Raw genomic sequence first — 20,343 nt, forward strand, 5'->3', positions numbered from 1 at the left:
AATACAACTGACAGTGAGACAAAAAGATGTACTCTTAGACAAAAGCTATAATCCTGCAAGACAATGGAATTGAGAAGAAAAAACTGAACATACCTGTGGTCTTCTGCTTTGGCTGCTACAGAACACTGAGCGTGCTGTTGACAGTAATGGAAATTGTAGTCCTTGCTTTGGTGCTGTGTTGTGAGTTGCCCCCTTCACAATATAACCCCTTTAATGATATAATACATACATATACATATAATATACATATATCGTATTTTAAGTTGGAGCAGCGGCAAAGCTTGTGCAACATTTTGTGAAAATCAGTTCAGCAATTTTTGCATTATTAGCAAAGAGACAAACAAAAAGACACCCTAATGGCTTATGATTCTATTTATATAGACTAGTTACATAAATTATCTTGTATTTCACCTTGAGAGTCTATATTCTTTGTAGTTTATCTTTGAATGTTTTTATTTAAATGGGACCTTGTCTCTCAGCTTAAACAATGTGTGATATTTCTAGTGCAAGCTAAAATAATGAAAGAAAAAGTAAAGGAGAAATATTTATCTTGTCTAATCCTTAAAACATTTTTTTGTATTAATTTTATTACAATCCATACAAAGCAATCAAGTTTTTACAAAAAGAAAAATTGAGTTAAGAACAGATTAATCCCCATCCCATAATCTTTAAAACATTTTGATACCACTCTCAGAAAAAAAAGGAAGTCAACAGTTTTGAAAATTTCTTGTGTGATAGAATGAGAGCATAAAGAAGTCATAGAGTTAAATGACGTCTTTTATTACAAGCAAGCACTGACTTCTAAAAAAAATTAGAGTGAAGGCAGTGGTGCTCCAGGAACTTTGACTTAGAGTCCCTTGATTTAGCTGGTTATCTGCTGACTCACTAGGCTTCTCATTATTAATAAAGTATCTATCTATCTATCTATCTATTGGCTGGTTAAGAAATAGACAATTAATACACAATTAAGGCAAGTTAATTGAAACAAAGGTTAAATACATCCTTGTTATCACAAGAGTAATTTAAAAAGTGTTTGAAACAAAAACCTGCAGCTGCCGTGGCCCTCCAGAAACTGAGTATGACATCCCTGTCCTAAGTGATAGTATTGTGTAATAGGAAAATAAAAGGATAAGTACAACATTAATCATGTCAGTTATTTTTTCACAATCATGTTATACAGTATGTTAAACTTCCATAGGATACTGTATACTTAAATGAAGCATTTTCCAATAAAAAATGCAGTGCCTGTTCTTGTAGTTTAAAATTAGTCTACAGGATCTACGTGTGAAAGCAAACACTTTGAAACAGTGAAATATGTCCATTTAATAGCCGGAAGGGTTTTAAATGAAAAAAAAAATGCCTTCTGCTTTTCTAAGATATAGTTATGAAGTAATGCATTTTATTATACATTTTTGGCACTTTCTTTCCTGAAGTGAGAATATGTTACTGTCTACTTGTCATTTCAAAGGGGCCATTCTGAGTTTCACTAGAACAATTTTTATCCCCAGAAATGACATGAATATACTGTTTTACAATATGAGTGTGACTCAATATTCGAGAGCATTCTTTGTATTAACATTAATTTATTTATTAAGATTTAGGCCTTTGGTGTTTGGAGCAACATTCCCTAGATCTGATTTTAAATCAGGAGAGCAAGCATAGTATTTTTTAAAATGTATATAAAAAAATCTTCACTTAATTTTGCCATGTTGAAATTGTGTTGTTATATATATCATCCTTTTTCTTCTTCCTCCTCCTCTTCATCTTTTCCCACTTTTCTAAGAAGTTGATGTGCTTGATCAACATTCTCCATACAGCTTGGTCCTGCACCACCTCCACAAGTCACACCCTTTTCCTTCAGATTTTTTTACTTTATCCATCCATCTCCATGTTGGCTTCCCACGCTTTCTCTTCTCATGACTCAACACATCCATAACCAGATCAAAGAGGTAAGGACTTAAAGAAGATCCTTGTTGCAGACCTACTCTAGCTGGGATCTTGTCTGTTACCCCAACACTGCTTTTAACCTTACTCCCTCATACATATCTCAAACAATCCTCACATGATTTTGAAAAATAAGTTACTTATCTGAAACCTGTCAAATACTTGAATGTGCTCTGTTTCTGTATTGTATAAATTATCCTGTATGTATCATGTAAAAGGTTTTACTCTAGTGTCCACACATAAATTAGGTGTACAGTGTGTAAAAAAGTTGATTCATACAATTAATTATATGGGATAACTAAAAAATAACAATATTTTCTTCATTGTATGGTATCTGTAGACAGGACAAATTACTTCAGAAGATGGGCTCTTGACTTCCTCCTGTTCTTGTTTTATCACAATGCAGGAGGCTCAGGAAGATAATACATTGCTGTAGCATCTTTTAACCTATCCACCGTAACAAGTAAAGTTTAAATTTGGTATGAGGAGATGCATTCATGCTTTGGTGTGGTAAAAATCACAATGCACCTCAGGGAAAAAGTCATCAAATTTCCAGCATTCCATTTCCTTAAAAGCTTGAAAGCTTAGCTTGTTGGATTCAAAGGTCAAAGGGCCCACTTATCTCCGTTTCTCCTGAGAATCCCTTCTTGGACCAATAAGTACAGATTATCAGTGAGTTTTCCATGCCATTTAGGGACAGATGAGAATACACATGTTTGTCTCAAAATGTTTTGTCATGACACTGCTTACAAATTAACATCTTCCACTTGTTTAGGTAAAGAGTAACAGGAGCCCTCAAAAGTTAAATACATAGAAATGTACAGCACAGTACAGTGGGGGTAATTCAGAAAGCTGTCTGCTAAGATTCTAAAATAATTATTATATAAAGTTTACTTCTCTCAACTGTTTTACTGTACCTGTTGGCTTTTCTCTCTTTCTCATGGTTTTGGGGAGGGGAGATGATTTGAATTTAGTTTTGTTAAACTTTGATTTGATGTTATGGATGTTATATGTCCATTCATCCATCCATTATCCAACCCGCTATATCCTAACTACAGGGTCACGGGGGTCTGCTGGAGCCAATCCCAGCCAACACAGGGCACAAGGCGGGAAACAAACCCCAGGCAGGGCGCGCACACACCCAGCACACACTAGGGACAATTTAGGATAGCCAGTGCACCTAACCTGCATGTCTTTGGACTGTGGGAGGAAATCCATGCAGACACGGGGAGAACATGCAAAATCCACGCAGGGAGGACCCGGAAAGTGAACCCGGGTCTCCTAACTGCGAGGCAGCAGCGCAACCTCCGTGCCACCTGGATGTTATATGTTTTTACTATAATTCAATAAAAGATTAAAAATAGATGAAGAAATCTAATGTATAAAGTTATAGCAGTCCTGTTTAGATCCTTGCCTAATCTCTTTGTGGGGTACAGTATATGAAGTGTACAATCACTACCAGACATGATGGAGTTAAATCTAACAAGGACACTCAAGCATTTACTGTTGTCTAGGGTTTAATTAGGGAGCCCTATAAGTCAATGATGTTGCTGAAAAGTCAAACCATTTTCATAGCTTAGTGGGCAATATTTTATTTCACATCTCAACTTTCAAACAATGGGTGGCATGGTGGCGCAGTGGTAGTGCTGCTGCTTTGCAGTAAGGAGACCTGGGTTCGCTTCCCAGGTCCTCCCTTGTGTAGTTTTTGCATGTTCTCCCCGTGTCTGCATGGGTTTCCTCTGTGTGTTCCGGTTTCCTCCTACAGTCCAAAGACATATACGTTAGGTGCATTGGCGACCCTAAATTGTACCTATTGTGTACTTGGTGTGTGGGTGTGTGTGTGTCTTGCGGTGGGCTGGCGCCCTGCCTGGGATTTCTTCCTGCCTTGCACCCTGTGTTGACTGGGATTGACTCCAGCAGACCCCTGTGACCCTGTGTTAGGATATAGCAGGTTGGATGATGACTGACTGACAGTCCATTAGGAGCCAAGTTGATACATAGACAGACGTTTCTATTACAGTACTGTAGATGCTTTTTGATTTATATTTGAATGTCCCACAAAAGAAAGGAGAAAAATCATGAGGTTTATTCCAAAACACCATTTACTATTCACCTGCTGCTGTCATAACATAATGAGGGGTGTTTTGTCTGTATGAAAGGGCTAAATTTGAAAAAGTCAATGAAGAACTTGTGCTTTTACTTTTTTTTATTTCTTGGAATGGAAGCAAACATAGGTGCACACCTACCTGGAAAAAGTTGCTTGGGGAAGATGCCTTTATTTTAAAGGAATACTCCACCCAAAAATTATATATTTTTCATTTGTTACACATCTTAAAGTCAATTGTAGTAATGGCCAAATAAATTTTTGATATTATGTTTTTATGGAGAAGGCGATCACAAATATTTTTACACAATAGGCTTCTGTGAAGACCAACACCAAAAAAAAGCAACAAACAGTATCAAAAATTATTGTTAAATTAACTACTTCTAGTAAATCCTCTCATGACCAGCAGGAGGGTATCTTCCATTTAAAAATGAGCTTAACTTTCTTTCTCAACCATTGCTATATCAACATGGGGTAAGTAATAGATAAAAAAAACATTTCTGAGTTCTGTTTTAATTACTTGCCAGCCTTGCAGTGTCCAGCAAAAGCCTGACACCACAGAAGGTGACAGTGCAACCACACAGCTTCAGGGACCTTTGTTCAGATCATGCAATGTTTGTGGTTTGCTTGCTAATTCTTTGTTATTCTGGGTTGTTTTTTCACAATTTAAATCATGTGATTCTAAACCGGACATGTTGCTGTTTCAATTTAGACAGTTCATGGCTAAAGTATTTTCCTCAGTAGTGGGTGACTACCATGAGGCTCACATTATATTATATTCAAACTTGTATTAATGTGTTTGTTGGTGATGCTGGACAAGATTCCAATGATCTGATGCAAGTTATGCTGACTAGTGCTATAAAATAATTACAAAAAAATGTCCTTAGCTTTCACAAAACCATAGCAGAGTAGCTGCTCAGCTTTCCTTGTCCAGCAGTGTAGGAGAAGTATGCTGTTTCCTCAGGTCCTTAGAAACATAAAATTCTTGTCACTCACTTAGTGAAGGGGAGCGTGACCCAAATTATGGCTGTTTTTGGTTATCAGTAGTTTCTCATTGTGTCTCCAACCAACATCAAAAAATAAATAAATAAATATTTTAAAATAGCCCCCTACATTACTCGTGGGTTTTGCATAAGTCATCCTTACAGTTTGCCACCTGGTAAGGATTCGAGATTATGTAATCTAATAAAAAAGTGGAATTATTGTGCCATACTGGATGCATTTTTACCATTAAGCTGTCCCAAACAGGAAATTCTTATATGTTTTCATGAATGCTTTTCCCTAAAAGATCAGTAATTACATGTATGATGGGTAACTTATTGGTTGAAAATTCAACCTGCAGTCTTGATCTTCACACAAGTGATTTTTTTGCATGATTTTTAACGTCCTTCACCACAAGAAGGCAATACTGCCTGCAAGAATAATGTAGCATAAAAGTTGAGCATTGGAAATGAAATCAACTAGATGCCTTACAGCATGAGAAAATTTTAACAATTTATTGTAAAAATAATACATGGTTTAATTAATTCTTAATCTATTAAAGATAATACATTGACATGTGTTTAGTATTTCTCACACCTAAAGAATCCTGTGCTTCAGTTCCAGCCCAAGATTCAGACTGACTAGGTGGAGTATGCATACTCTTCTAATATCTGCATAAGGTTTAGACTCATGCTAAATTGGCCCTGTAAGTGTCCTGTCAAAGGATGGTTCCTAGCTTGTTGTTAATGCTGCTGTGGCCCCCACAACTTTCAATTCGATTACATGCATACAAAATGAATGCATGGATGGATGTGATAAGGCAGTGAAACGTCTAGGAGTCTGCATGGTTGGTAAAACTTCAGATTATATTTTATCTATTCAGTATCCACACACAACGTTATTTCAAAGTGTTTTATAGGTACAGTACAGTACAGTTGTTTGTACGTTTAGAGCACACAAAAATGACACCCAACAGTGGAACAGTTGTGGGATATAAGCCAGCAGGATCATTCTTTACCGTCTTTTTTCTTAGTCACTAGGGGACCACACTGTTTCCTGAATTCACATTTCTGGGCATTTTATTAAAATACAATGCTGAATGGTTTAAAATTATTGTGTCTAAATATGGCACATTTTAGTTTAACCGAGATGAATGTAGAGATAAGCAAATGAAGCCCCTTTGGTTTTGTAAGATTCACTCCTAAGTTTTTGCCATACATTTTTTCTTTATAGTTGCAAACTGGGAGCTGAGCCAACAAACTTACTTTCTGTCATCCAGTGAGCTTCTTCTGCCTGTTTTTTGTTTTTCTCCCATTTGCATTTGTAATACAGTACACCCCCAAAATTCATGGGGTTACATTCCTAGAGCACCCGCGAATTGTGAAAAACCGTGAATATTGGATGTTGTTAAAAAAATGCCTATTTTCATAATTTAAACCCTAAATATGCCCCCAAAACACTTTAATTTGAAACTCAGCTTAATACATTACCTAAAAATAAAGAATGTAACGGTAAACCTGTATACTGTACTGTTTTGTCTCCCACAGTGCTAGAATGTAAAATACAGATGTTACCGCTATATGTATTGTAATTCTTGCAAGCGCATTTTTATTGCCAGAAGCCTTAGACGGTGCAGCTCGTTTCGGCGGAATCTTGTGGTTTAACCCTTAAACTGCCACATACTTGGGGGTTAATGCATCCTGGATGTATCCCAAATACCTTTTTTTTGCTGCACTTTAAGTAAACGTAACAATTAACCAAGAAAAAGTGAGATTTTAATGGATCACTTTTTTTTCCATGCAAAGATCATCACAATTACTGCAACACTGATCATTTTACACACTGCTAATAAACTGTAAAAACTATTTAAAAAAACTACTGGAACAATATGTACAAAGTGCAACTGATGCCATGGATGTAAATTACTGAGCCAACTGCGCTTGAACTGGTTGCACACAAGCACACAGTGGTAAGCGCTGACGCTGGCAGGCTAGTCTTAGTGCGGCTGCAGTCCTGCAGGGTATCACGCTTGGGTCACAGAAACACAGGAGATTGTAGAGACAGGAACTTTATTTAAAAAATTCAAACGAACATGTCTTTTGCAGAAGTAAAACTAGCTCAGTATGCAGTTAAGTTATCGATTAAACAATAGAAAAACATGATAGGGGAGCACAATCTCCAACAGAGGCAAAGAATGTCTGGGGGAGGAGAGAGAAACAAAGCAATCAGCCAAAAAAGACAGGTGCTGTTCAGGCTTTTAAGTAAACGGAAAACACAAGAACACTCAGCTGGAGATGTATCACAGTCAATCAGCAGCAAGGAGAAATGAATAATGCTGTAGCGGTCTGGTGCCGCTAAGATTCAACCGTCGAGGAGACAGTGATTTATTTATTTTTATGGTGGAGATTCTCGGGACATACCCAGCCTTGACCCGACCAGCATGCACTCACAAACGGAGACAAAAACAGAGCAAACCAGTAATCAAACAGCAAGTAAAGAATGTAATGAAAACAAGTGAAATAAGAAAACAACAATACCACCCCTGTTCCCCCTACAGCGATTACACATTAAATATAACAAAACACACACTGTAAATCATGAAAAAGTTCATGAAAAACGGCAAGAGATGAAATGTAATGATGAAAATAGATAGTCCAGAAATCCGCATGTTGAATGGGAATATAAAGATAGTCCTACCGGTAGTTCCTGAAATGGTGAAGACAGGTGGATGGGTTCAGGAGTGCTCCTTTCTTTGCAGGATGGCCATGAATCCACTTACAGTCCTCATGTACAAAGACAGATGGCAGACAATCCAGATGCACGAAACAATCCAGAACAAAATGAATAAGTACAGGTAACCCAACAGAAGGCAGACAGACAGGAACTTGAAACACAAATTACAAAAACTTTTCTTTTTGCTTTTGTTCACCGGCCCCCTTGTTAAAAGCCGCGCTGACACCCTTTGACATCAACAGCCCCAGCACCGTCAGCAGAAGACCAATCAGATCCACTGCAGGGACTGCTGGGAGTTGCTTTTTCAAATTCTATTGGATACTTTCACCATTCCAAGCCGCGGTTCTCTCTACAGTATAGTATTGCCACGAAAAAAGCCATAAAAATTGCGGAGGATATTTGCAGTTTCCACTAACAATTATTAGTTAGGTTCTAAGGAAAAATCCGCAAATGACTGAGGCCGCGAACTCTGAACCATGACTTTGCGGGGGTCTACTGTACCTGGTTTGAAGTGAACTAAAAATGACATTACGCTGTTTGTATGTAGGACATGATTTCACACTTAAGAATTTGAGCAGCAGACCTGATGTAGTGCCTTAAATGAAGCAGTCTCCCATGTAATTCAGAGAAGATGTACAACTGGAAAATTTATCATCTTAATATTTTCTGTTGTTACTAACATTATAACTACTTTGGCAATAATGTACATAAGTTGAATTTGTTTTTAAGAAAATTTTTATATAGTCATTCATAGAAGTAACTATCACTAAAAAAAATAAAAACGCATTACAAAGTTGGCATGGAACTCTCGCCTGAAGCTAAGCAATCACATTCTCTATATCACTCCTCTGAAGGTGCATGATATCCCAACACATTTTACATATAGTATGCAATTCCTTAGTTTTATTTTTATATTACAATTAGAGTGCCACTTCTTGTTTATGCTGCCAGTAACACTGGTGCATCCTGTGCAAGTCCCTTAATACAATGGTTAAAGTTTGGAATGCCAAACTCACTTTGGCTGAGTTTCTTCATTCTTATCAGTTCCCTGGTCAAACATTTTACTGAAATTCCCCCACAAGGTGCTTGCAAATCACTGGCTGTAACTCCATGCTATTTAATTTGAGGAAATATGCACATAGTTTGTATCTTGGTTTTCCTGGAAATTCCCACCCCTAATAACCTTAACGTTAGAGTGAACCCATGTACCAGATCCAAAGTTAAGAATAAATATGGCTTCCTAAGGCACAACCAGTTAACCATGTCTTCTGTCCTGTTGTTTAACTTCTGCTGCTCTTCCCTGTGACCTTTTTGCATACTCATATAAAGTAATATTTTGATTCTTTCTTGCAGGGAGGACCAAAAAATTGAAGTGCAGAAAAGAAGCTCTACCTTCACAATGAGTACAGGTGGGTGTGTTGCTTTGTCTATAATTGTGTCAGTTTTCATTTATAAAGAGAAACATAAAAAGGGCCAGGAGCCAGATGCAGACAGGTAAAGGGCCAAACATAATGCCACAGAAGTCTGGATAAGTCACCAGTCAGCCTGCCATGGTTTCACCTCATTAGGTGAACAGATCTTCATTTATGATTTTTTTTTTTTGTACTTTTTATTGAATTTATTTAAAAAATTATTAAAAGCAAGAAACATTCCATAAAAGCAAGTCAAATTTAACAAAACAAAATTCAATTCAACCCACACCCATGAAAAAGGCAGGATGGCCAACAGCTAGAGTAAAACCTTAAAAGAGTATCCTTTTCCCCAGTATAAATGCTTATTCTAAAATGTTATTGATTAGATCCTGCCAGGTTTTAAAAAAAGTTTTGAACAGATCCTGTAAATGAATTTTTTTCCCAATTTCAAGTAGTATATAACATCATATACCCACTAACTTAAAAGAGGTGGGCTAGGATTCTTCCAATATAGCAAAATAAGTCTATGTGCTAATAGTAAAGACAATTGCAGTTTGCTTGTCCTTCTCTACTTTAATCCCATCTGGAAGTCATCTGGAAGTCATTTGTGATTTAATGTGTCTGGAGCAGTATATTCTTGTAAATCTTTGTGCTGTGTGTTTGCTTTCTGATCAGTTTCTCTGAGAGGCCAGAATATACAGAGAGGAACATCTCACATTTTAGGTGTGGGAAACAATAAATGGATGACAAGTCACCTTGTGCTGGACACACCGTACCTCATGCCCTTTTTGCCATTCATGAATCACCTGACACTCAGAAAGCATCAACTTGAGTCAGTCTGTTTAAAGCAAATTCTTTCATTTTGTTTTACAGTGCTTCCAACTCCTGATATTCAAGGAGTAATTACATACAAAGCAGTTGGTTTTGTACAGCACCTTTCATGCTGACCACAAACAATGTTATAATCTTTTGTATGTCAGCTCCTTCTAAAGCATTTAATACATACAATTTTATAATCTTTTGTATGCCAGCTCCTTCTAAAGCATTTAATACAGACTACACCTCTGACTTGCCATTAATTATATTCCCTATTCAATCAATGAACTCTGATAGTACAGTGATTCAAGCCCAACTACTGTCTCTTTGCTTGCCCTGTGCTTTCAAGAAATAATGTGAATACACCTTCCATTGTTACTTATGGCTATATTATGTCAGCCTACAACTGCCATCCTCCTAGCAGAAGCAATAATGTATTGGGGTGGAATGTGGGGTTTTCAGTGATGTGAAACAGGAAGACAAGTGTTTGTCGAGGTCCTGCCTACTTGGGTGACAGTTTCTGATGGTGTTTCTCCCATCATAGTCCATAGAATGGTACATTGGCTTTTACAACACCTCTAGACGTTTCTCACAAATTAGACACATTAGAGGACTGATTCTCCTCAGGAAGAAGATCCTGCATTGTCCCTTTTTGCATAGCATGTTTGTGCCAACCCAACAAATCAGGTCTTTTTTTTTAGATAGACCCTCGGGTTTTCATAAGCCTGCACCAGTCTGCCCCAACACCATTAACCCAAGTTCTACCAGGGACAAAAGCCTTTTTTGGTATTTTTTTTCTCAGTGTGCTCTACAAGGATATACAAAGTAATCATGGTGTAGTTAATGGCATTCTATGCACAGTAACAGAGTCTTTACAGAACTTTTGCCATTGCATATGATGCAATCCAAAATAAGCACTTTCACTTTTAGGAAGATGTCTTTTTGATTTTGCATTGGCCCATTTTAAGTTATATCAGTACTGTTTACAAAGAGATTAGCCTTGATGTTTGGGTTCTGAGGCACAGAGATGCTCCTCCAACTCAGGCTGCTCTTTGTAACATGATTGCTGTTTGTTTTATTTTTTGACACTGCATTTGCCCTTCCTTAGAAAAAGCCCAGATACTCAGGCTTCACTTCTTTTGCTCAGGCTGGTATGTGACAAGTGGGCCAAACAATTTGAAGAGGGCTTAACTGAGCTGTCATTATCAGGCTGTCAGATGTTTCCAGTCCTGGATAAATGACTTCCCTCCACACCATTTCTATGAAGGGGGAGGGGGTGTGGGTGAGATAGGCACTGCTGCCGGAGATTTTTATGGCCAGCAGGTGCTAATCTCTGCAGTGCCAGCTGCTTGCAGTATTTGTCACTCTGTAGCCCTTTGTCATAGTCTCTTTATAGATTATTTTTTTTTCCCAGGCTTCACTGACAAGTCCCAGGAAAGGAAAGCATTTTTAACATTTCTTCTTGTTGTGCTTAGAGCCTGTGCTTGTTTGGAAATTACAATCTATTCCGCCCACCCACCCCGGCCTTTAGCATGATATACTCCCACAACAAACATGATGTCATGGTTATTTTTATCTTTAATACGCATCACAGTCTCAAAATACACATCTGTTTCTGTGGGAGAGGGGAATCTGTGGTTGTCAGGTGATGCCAGCATGCTGTGACAGAATTGATCTTTCACAAGTCAGTCACAACTGTTTAGATTACTGAACAATCACCAAGGGGAGGGAGAAAAACAAAAGATATAAGTACACAACAATAGAAATAACTGCCCCATTCCTGTTTCCAAAAGGTGGCTTCCTATTTGCCCCCTTCTAGAAGTTTATAAATCAGTTCAATGTTACTATTAAAGTCTAATGTCACTCTTAAAATACCACTACTTATGATTTCTGTTTCCCATTTAAGTGGTCTGAACTCCACTCTTTCCATGATGTTTGTCTTCTCTGTATCTTGTTGTGTGCATTAGCTCTGAGATGTTTTCCTGCCTTTATGATACTGAAAGCCTTGGAATATGAGTATGGAAAAAAATTGACATATTAGATGGCCCAGCATAGTCTTTACTGCAGAATACTCGGGAAGGGATGGGCAGCCAGGTGATTGATGTCTCTAGATTGTGTCTGACTTTGTCTGTTATATCTGACTGTGAACCTCCAGAGGTTTGTTTTCTGTATGGTTGCTGCTGACTGGAGTTTTTTTTTTTCTCACCACCATTGTCAACTGGTCATAGCTCAAAATAATATTAATGGAAAGAGTTAGTTAGGATCCATTCATTCATGGTAATTAGTTGGAAATGCTTTGTGTTACTTGGTGTTTGAATTAATCAAATATCTTTATGTGATTTGTAACTTTTGTAATTGTAATGGTAAAGTGCTTTGAGCACCATATTACTTGAGGATAATACTGTATCCTGAATTTGAGAAAGTTCTGACACTTCTTTTCTTAGTGTGAACACCTATACTAAACACTCCAGTATCTCAGTCTTACTAAAGTGAGCTTTCTCTCTACTTTGCTCACTGTTTGCCTAAAGTGCTGCTTCCATTTTACAGTTATACTTGGTTTTATTCAGCTGGGCTAATTTGATTTGTATAATGGTCCTGCAATTTGTCAAGGAGGCTATGTTAAGATTTTGTTTTCTCTCTAATGCACATTGTGATTGGAGTTAAGGGTAAGAAGGGCAGGGGCTTAGATACTAACCTTTTTTTTCTAAATGGTTTTCAAACTCAAATCTGCCAAATGTTTAAAGCTTCTTTGTACACATTCCTACTTCTGATTATTTTGAGTTTTTATACTTCTATAAAAAGTTATAATGTTTTACACTTTTACTTGAACACTTGCTCGCATACTTTTTAGAAACCTCTTGAAAGGAAATGTATCCATCCATCTTTTAAACGAACTTTTCTTGTGCAAGGATGTGGGACAGCTGTAGCCCTTCCAAGCAAGAAAGTAATGCAAGGCAGGAACAACACCTGTGCAAGGTGCCAGCCCATTGCAGGGCAAACACACACACACTAAGGCCAATAATATGGAATTGCCAATCTCAAGAAATGAATATCTATAAGGATCTAAATACTGCATATGTGTATACAGTGTTGCATTTAAAATGATTACTATAATCTAGTTTCTTCACAAACATCACTATGAATTTGACTTGTTCAGTTTCTTTGTTTTTTATTGATTTAAAATAAAAGGAAATAATAATCCATATAATCAAATCAAACTTAAGAAAACCAAAATTCAACCCACACCCAAAAGAAAAAGAGGAGAGACAGCTAACAAAGCAAATCATTGAAGCAGCAAGAAAGCAAGAATACTCTTTTCCCCATTATAGAAGCTTTTTCAAAAATGTTACAGTATTCATGAAATCCTAGCATATTTTTAAAAAGTTTTGAACAGCTCCTCTGAGTGAGAATTTGATGTCACATACTATTTGAAATTGGAAAACATCAGTTATTGACTTAAAAGTGGTGGGGTGGGATTCTTCCAGCTGAGCAAGATAAGTCTACGTGCTAGTAGTGATGTAAAGGCAATTATGATTTGTGTGACCTTCTCCACTTTAAGTCCATTTGTAAGTCCGCCAAATACAGCTGTTTAATGGATTAGGAGTGATTGTGACACCAATGCTATATGATAGACATTCAATGATTTTTGTCCAAAGCAATGTTAATTTTTGTGCACACCCAAAACACGTAGTCCAGTGAGGCTGGAGCTAGATTGCAAAGTTCACAGGTTGAATCTTGCCCTGGAAACATTTTGGATAGTTTTAATTGAGATAAATGTGCTTCACAAAAGATTTTAAGTTGAATAATTAAGTGCTTTGTGCATATGGAGCTAGAGTACAGTATATTGTATGCATGGCTACCTTTCACTCCTTTTAAGAAATATTAAGTGAAAGATTATTTCCCCATTGTGCCCTGGCATTTTTTAAAAGAAGGGACTTTAAAATGTGTGTATAATTTATGGAGATGCTGTCTGAGTCTTCAAAACTGATCAATATTTCTTCTGGAATAGAAATAAGTGGAAGATGAGGAAAATCGGGCATGTTCCATTTAGCAAAGTTTGTAGCCTTCGAAGAAGCAGAAAAATTATGTTGATGAGAAGTTAAATTTGAACCTTAATTGCTCAAGTCTCTAAATTTTTTAACCTCCTCAATGTTGCATTTTATTAAAAAAAAAACAAAAAAACATGAAAAACGAGTTGCATTTTTTTTGGCATGAAAAATTATATTTATATTAATAATAGTAATGATGAATAAAAATAACAATATGAAATGAACAATAATAACAAATAATTATAACAGTAATAATAATGCAACTAACGATGCCAAAACAGTATATAATCTCAAAATGAGTCCTTTGTGTGGTAAATCTTAAAGCATGATGAAAGACACAATCCAACGTCACAGCCAGGACAGTAGTAATTTTGTTTTTGAACAGGACACTGCACAGGTATAAGTTGGAGTCTGTTTTTTTTTTTCTATTAAAGGTATATAATCAATAAAATGTCTACCAATAAGACACTCTGGATTGATCTGCACCACCAACTAAGCAGGGCACCATGTAGTCCCTACATTGATGGATTTAAGGCCAGATGTCCACATGGCCATCGTCGTCTAATTCTTCCGCGTGAAGCCTGAAAACCATGAGATCTGATTGGGATCATTTATGTTGGGTAGAATGCATAGTGGGGGCTGGGCGGTCTTGTGGCCTCTGAACCCCTGCAGATTTTGTTTCTTTCTCCAGCTGACTGGAGTTTTTTTGTTTTTGTTTTTTCTGTCCTCCCTGGCCATCGGACCATACTTTTCTCTTTGTTAATTAGTATTGCCTAATTTTATTCTTATATTTTTTCTTTTTTCTTTCTTTATCTTGTAAAGCACTTTGAGCTACATCATTTGTATGAAAACGTGCTATAGAAATAAATGATGTTGTTGTTGTGATGTGCTGGGCCGACCATGTAGGGAATGTAAAGAAGTACTGCAAGATTTTAATTCCATTGTAGACCAGGCTTGTGTATGCTCATCAATTTGTGTTGATGTCCAAGTCTTTATGGCCTGTATATTTGCCGCCCAGTAATAAAATTGAAAGTTAGGTAGTGCCATACCCCCTTCTGCTTTAGGTCATCATAGAGCTGCCCTTTGGGTAAATGGATGTTCCAATTCCAAATAAATGAAGTTATGTTTGAATCTAATTTCTTAAAAATAGATTTTTTTAATGTATATGGGGATGGTTTGAAATAGAAAAAGAAGCTTGGGAAGGATGTTCATCTTAACAGTGTTGATTCTCCCTGCTAATGTGAAGTGGAGGGTGATCCATCTATTCACATCTTTCGTTTGATTTTTTCCATGCAGAGAGCAAAATTTTGTTGAATAAGAGCTTTGTGTTTACTTGTGATATTTACCCCTAGATATTGAAACTGATCTGCTATGATAAATGGGAAGATGTCCGTTCTAAAATATTGTGTGCAAGAGAGGTCACCGGAAAAAACACACTTATATTTAAATTGATTTTTTGAGTCCAGATATCTTTTGAAAATCTTCTAGTGCTTGTAGGACTGCTAGCACAGAATTTTGTGCGTCAGTTATATACAGTGCCATATCATCTGCATATAGTGATATTTTCTGTTCAAGTCCTCTAAAAACCCATATTACCTGTGATGCACTTTGAAAGTAAACAGCCAGTAGCTCAGTGGCAATTGCAAAGAGCAGTGATGATAGGGGATATCAACTTGTTCAGGTTCTGTCTTTCAACAAGAGCATTAACACGACAGTTATTAAAGAGCAAAGTGGTTTAAATAATTATCTTGTACTCTGTAAGTTAGAGTTCAACTCTAGCATGAGGTAACTGTATTTATTTACTATTTTGTTAAAAAAAAGCATTTTTAAATAATGTGTAGTATATTGTACATCGTAAATTGACAGTAACAAACTCAATTAAAATAAATGACAGATGAATCTGAATGGTAGCAATGTTTCTAATATTAAGTTGCTTAATATGATTATTAATAACCAGAGATTTTTTTAGTGCTTGCCTGTTCTGCCATTTTTAGTTCATGTGAGCGGTGCTCTGTAAAATAAGCAAGTCAATGATTAAATAAGATTGTGTCTCATCATTTGCTGGCAGTGACATTGTCACCACATGAGTAGACACGGGACTTTTTCTCCCACATACAGTACATAGCCTGAATATGAGATTGTCCGGTTTCTTGCATTCTTTCCCATATCATATAACATTGCAGAAATCTTTTTGATGAATACACCTTTGTGCTCTTTCAGAAGTAGTAATTAAGTATTCCTTACAGCTGTCCTGAATTTAGCAGTATAAATCTTACCAATGGGTCTAGCACAGAAGTCAGTATTACTTTAAAAATGTGACATTGCCCTTCCATTAATTTCAGCTAATTCTTACATAGTGATTTTCTGTTTATAAGCCCACAGCACTATACCGCTTTACAAATATAGCTCAATTAAAATAAATCAAACAGTAGTATTCAGTTAAACACAGAAATACTCTGTTAAACATAAAAAACATCACGTAAAAGTTAAAAAGAAAAAAAAGCTACAGAGATTCAGAGACATAAAAATGTAATTCCCCTCTTTTAATTGTTTGGTTTTACATTTTAGGTCATAATTAATTACTTCTTACTAAGTTTAAAATTGACATAAATCCAGTCTCTGGTGACAATCAACACAAATTGTGCTTTCTTTTTTTTGTGCTGTTTATTTAACAACATGTAAATATGTGTATGTTAGATAGATAGAATTCTTGATTGTCATTATGCATACACATAACAAAATTTTTTGTTGGTAGGACTCGGCTTCAAGGCAGAATACTAAAATACACAATACAGTGGAACCTGAGTTGGTCGTGAACCGAAGCAGTTTCCCCCCATAGGATTGTATGTAAATACATAAATAAATCCAGACCGTATGAACTGTATGTAAATATATGTAAAGATTAAGCACAAATATAGTTAATTACACCATAGAATCCACAGTGTAATAATAAACTAATGTAAAAACATTGAATAACACTGACACAAAACACCCAGGCTCCCTGCTCAGCTACACGAGCAGGCTAGTGCTCTCTCTCTCTCTCTCTGTAGCACACACACACACACACACCACCACCACCACCCCCTTCCCCTCCCTGTCAGCAGCACGTGTTCGCTCTCTCTCTCTCTGCACTTGTTTGCACGTGCTCTCTAATCTCTCTGTAACACACACACACACACACCCCCACCCCGTGTGCAGCACTTTTTTTAAAATGAGTTTTAAGCAGAGCGGGAAAAAAAAGGAACATCAGAGCAAATCCGAAGTGTATTTAAAAACCAACCGCAAGCAACCAAAAAAGTAACAAGATCACGCTATTTTAGCCTTACATTCCGATCGCTGTAAAAACTTTTTATAAAATGAGTTTTAAGCACAGGGGAAAAAAAGGAACATTAGAACAAATCCGAATTTATTTAAAAACCAACCACAAGCAACCAAAAAAGTAACAAGATCATGCTATTTTAGCCTTACATTCCGATCACTGTAAACACTTTTTATAAAATGAGTTTTAAGCACAGGGAAAAAAAGGAACATTTGAAAAAAAGAGAAAAGTAACATTGCAACAAATCACACGATGACTTCCTCCATGTAAACAATTTTTTTAATAAGTTTTAAGCACAGGAAAAAAACGAACATTTGAAAAAAGAGACAAGTAACACTGCAACAAATCACACTACGAACTGAAAAATTAACTTTTGAAAAATCCGTAATACAAAAACTACTGTATAAACCACCAAGAAAACTAACCTTGCATGAGTCGAGTTCTGGCATAAAGTGAGGAGGAAATGGGTGGAGAGGAGGTTACAGTTTTGAGGGAGAGTCCGGCTCCGCAATGGAGGGATGTTTTCTTTCAGGCGTTTTCTCTGTTGTGATTTCTTGGGTTTCTGGTGTTTTTAGCTGTTTAGCTGGTGGATCAGACTTAGTAAAATAGCAGTCTAATGTGACTTGCCTTTTCCTACGCATTAAAATTTTTCGGAAATGCAAGACGACATTGTCGTTCATCATGTTTATCACTCTATTTGTAACCGCTTTGTCAGGGTGGTTCTTTTTAAAAAAATCCTGGCACTCGTTCCATTTTTCCATGATGGCTTTTATCGCATCACTTTTTATAACCGTCCTTTCCTCTTTTTCCCCAGAGGACTGCTCCTCGGTGAGCAACCTAAGCTGCTCCTGCTGGAGTGCAGCGAGTTCCTCCGTCGTCAGCTCCTCCTTGTGATCCAGGACCAGCTCCTCGATGTCCTCATTGTCCACTTCAAGACCCATGCTCTTGCCCATGGACACAATCTCATCCACTACAGGAGGCTCAAAGCTTTCTAAAACCTGTTCAGGAACGCATTCAGGCCAAAGTTTCTTCCAGGCCAAGATCAATGTGTGGTGTGTGATGTCTTCCCAGGCTTTATCAATGAGGCCGATGCAATAAACGATATTAAAATGGTTCTTCCAGAACTCTTTCAGAGTCAAAGACGTCTCCTCGGTCACATTAAAACACCTGGTGAATAGTCCTTTGGTGTACAGGTTCTTGAAATTTGAAATAACCTGCTGGTCCATGGGCTGCAGAAGAGGAGTCGTGTTGGGGGGAGGAACACGACCTTAATAAATTCGTACTCCTTGACCATATCGTCAACCAAATTTGGAGGGTTTGCTGGTGCATTGTCCATTAGAAGAAGGCATTTTTTTAGGCAGGTTATTCTCTTCGAGATATCGCTTCACGGCGGGAGTGAAAGCCTCGTGCAGCCATTCCAAAAACAAGGTTCTTGTGACCCACGCTTTCGTGTTTGCCCTCCACATCACAGGCAGTCTAGCTTTATTTACATTGTGCTGTTTGAAAGCACGAGGGTTCTCAAATTGGTAAACGAGTAGCGGCTTGATTTTTATGTCACCACTAGCGTTAGCACACAGCAAAACAGTTAACCTGTCCTTCATTGGTTGGCATAGCCTTCTCTTCCTGGGTAATGTAGGTCCTCTTCGGCATCCTCTTCCAGAACAATCCGGTCTCGTCACAGTTGAAGACTTGTTGCGGGATCCAGCCTTCGTCCTCCACTAATTTTGTGAAAATTTTCACAAATTCTTTCGCGGCTTCATCGTCGGAACTAGCAGCCTCTCCATGCCTTACCACACTATGAATGCCACTTCTTTTGCGAAACTTTTCAAACCATCCTCTACTGGCTTTAAATTCCTCACTTCCGGCACTCGTAGAAGGATAGTTTTGCAGCAAATCTCCATGAATCTTCCTGGCTTTTTCGCATAACATCGCCTCACTTACGCTATCCCCTGCAAGTTGCTTCTCGTTCAGCCACACTAGCAATAGTTTTTCCACTTCTTTTAGCACTTGAGGCCTCTGCCTGGTTAATGCTGTAACGCCTTTTGCAACATCAGCTGCTTTAATAGATTCTTTCTGCTTTAGAATAGTCAAAATCGTAGATTTTGACTTCTTGTACTCAGCGGCAAGATCAGTAACACGAACGCCATGCTCAAACATTTCAATAATTTCTTTCTTCACTTCGATTTCAGTTTTCTTCAAAACTTTCTTCTCACCACTCTTCACTTGCTTAGAAGCCATGGTTAACTGCAAAAGCCCACGAAATATAGAGCGCAAAGATATCACAGGTAAAGTACGCACGTCTGACTGAAAACAATGAACAGGGAACGGCTTAACACGTGCTTAAATACAGTAATCGGCACGCACGTGCAGGCAGGAGGCACACGCAGAAAGGCAGGCACGCACGTGCAGGCAGGCAGGCAGGCAGGCAGGCATGTCTGACCGAGAACAATGCAACACGTGCGGAAATCATCGGCGCACACAAACCGAAAGGGAAACCGGCTTGTTCGTATACCGAGTGTGTGGTCGTGAACCGAGGCAAAAGTTTGGCAGACTTTTTGGTCGTGAACCAAGTTGTACGTGTACCGAGACGTTCTGTGCCTGGAGCTGCAACTTCTATCAATGGAGCAAGTCAATCCCACACTGCTGCATTGTTGCATGGTCAATGTGTGTGCCATGATGGAAAGTCTGTGAGCACAATGACCTGTATTCTGTTTACTTTTGCTTGTTCATGGCTGTTTGTTGCATATTGTTTGCTATATTTGTTCTATCTGTGTATTTTTTTCATTGAGACATGGTGGCACAGGGGTTAGTCCTGCTACTTTACAGCTCAGATCAGATATTTGGCCCCAATAACTAGTTAAACATAGTTAGCAAAATTGTCCATAGTGCCCAGGGACAATTATAAGGCTGTTGCACCGTTATAATCCACTCAAAACTAGTTTAGTTCATTCCTACCCATTGACTTCAATGCATTTTGCAGAGTTC

General features: G+C 37.7%; 1 protein-coding gene across 6 annotated transcripts in view; it reads left to right on the top strand.

The window, feature by feature from the left end:
* LOC120516032 (sorbin and SH3 domain-containing protein 1) overlaps positions 1-20,343 on the top strand; it is a 164,083-nt gene that overhangs the window by 11,821 nt on the left and 131,919 nt on the right. For all 6 annotated transcript variants that reach the window (XM_039737462.1, XM_039737472.1, XM_039737479.1 and 3 more), the window contains exon 2: positions 9,116-9,171. In XM_039737462.1, the coding sequence (XP_039593396.1) occupies positions 9,116-9,171 (56 nt within the window). The remainder of the gene's footprint in view (positions 1-9,115; positions 9,172-20,343) is intronic.

Source organism: Polypterus senegalus, chromosome 1 (genome assembly GCF_016835505.1).
Source record: "Polypterus senegalus isolate Bchr_013 chromosome 1, ASM1683550v1, whole genome shotgun sequence".
Lineage (NCBI taxonomy): Eukaryota > Metazoa > Chordata > Cladistia > Polypteriformes > Polypteridae > Polypterus > Polypterus senegalus.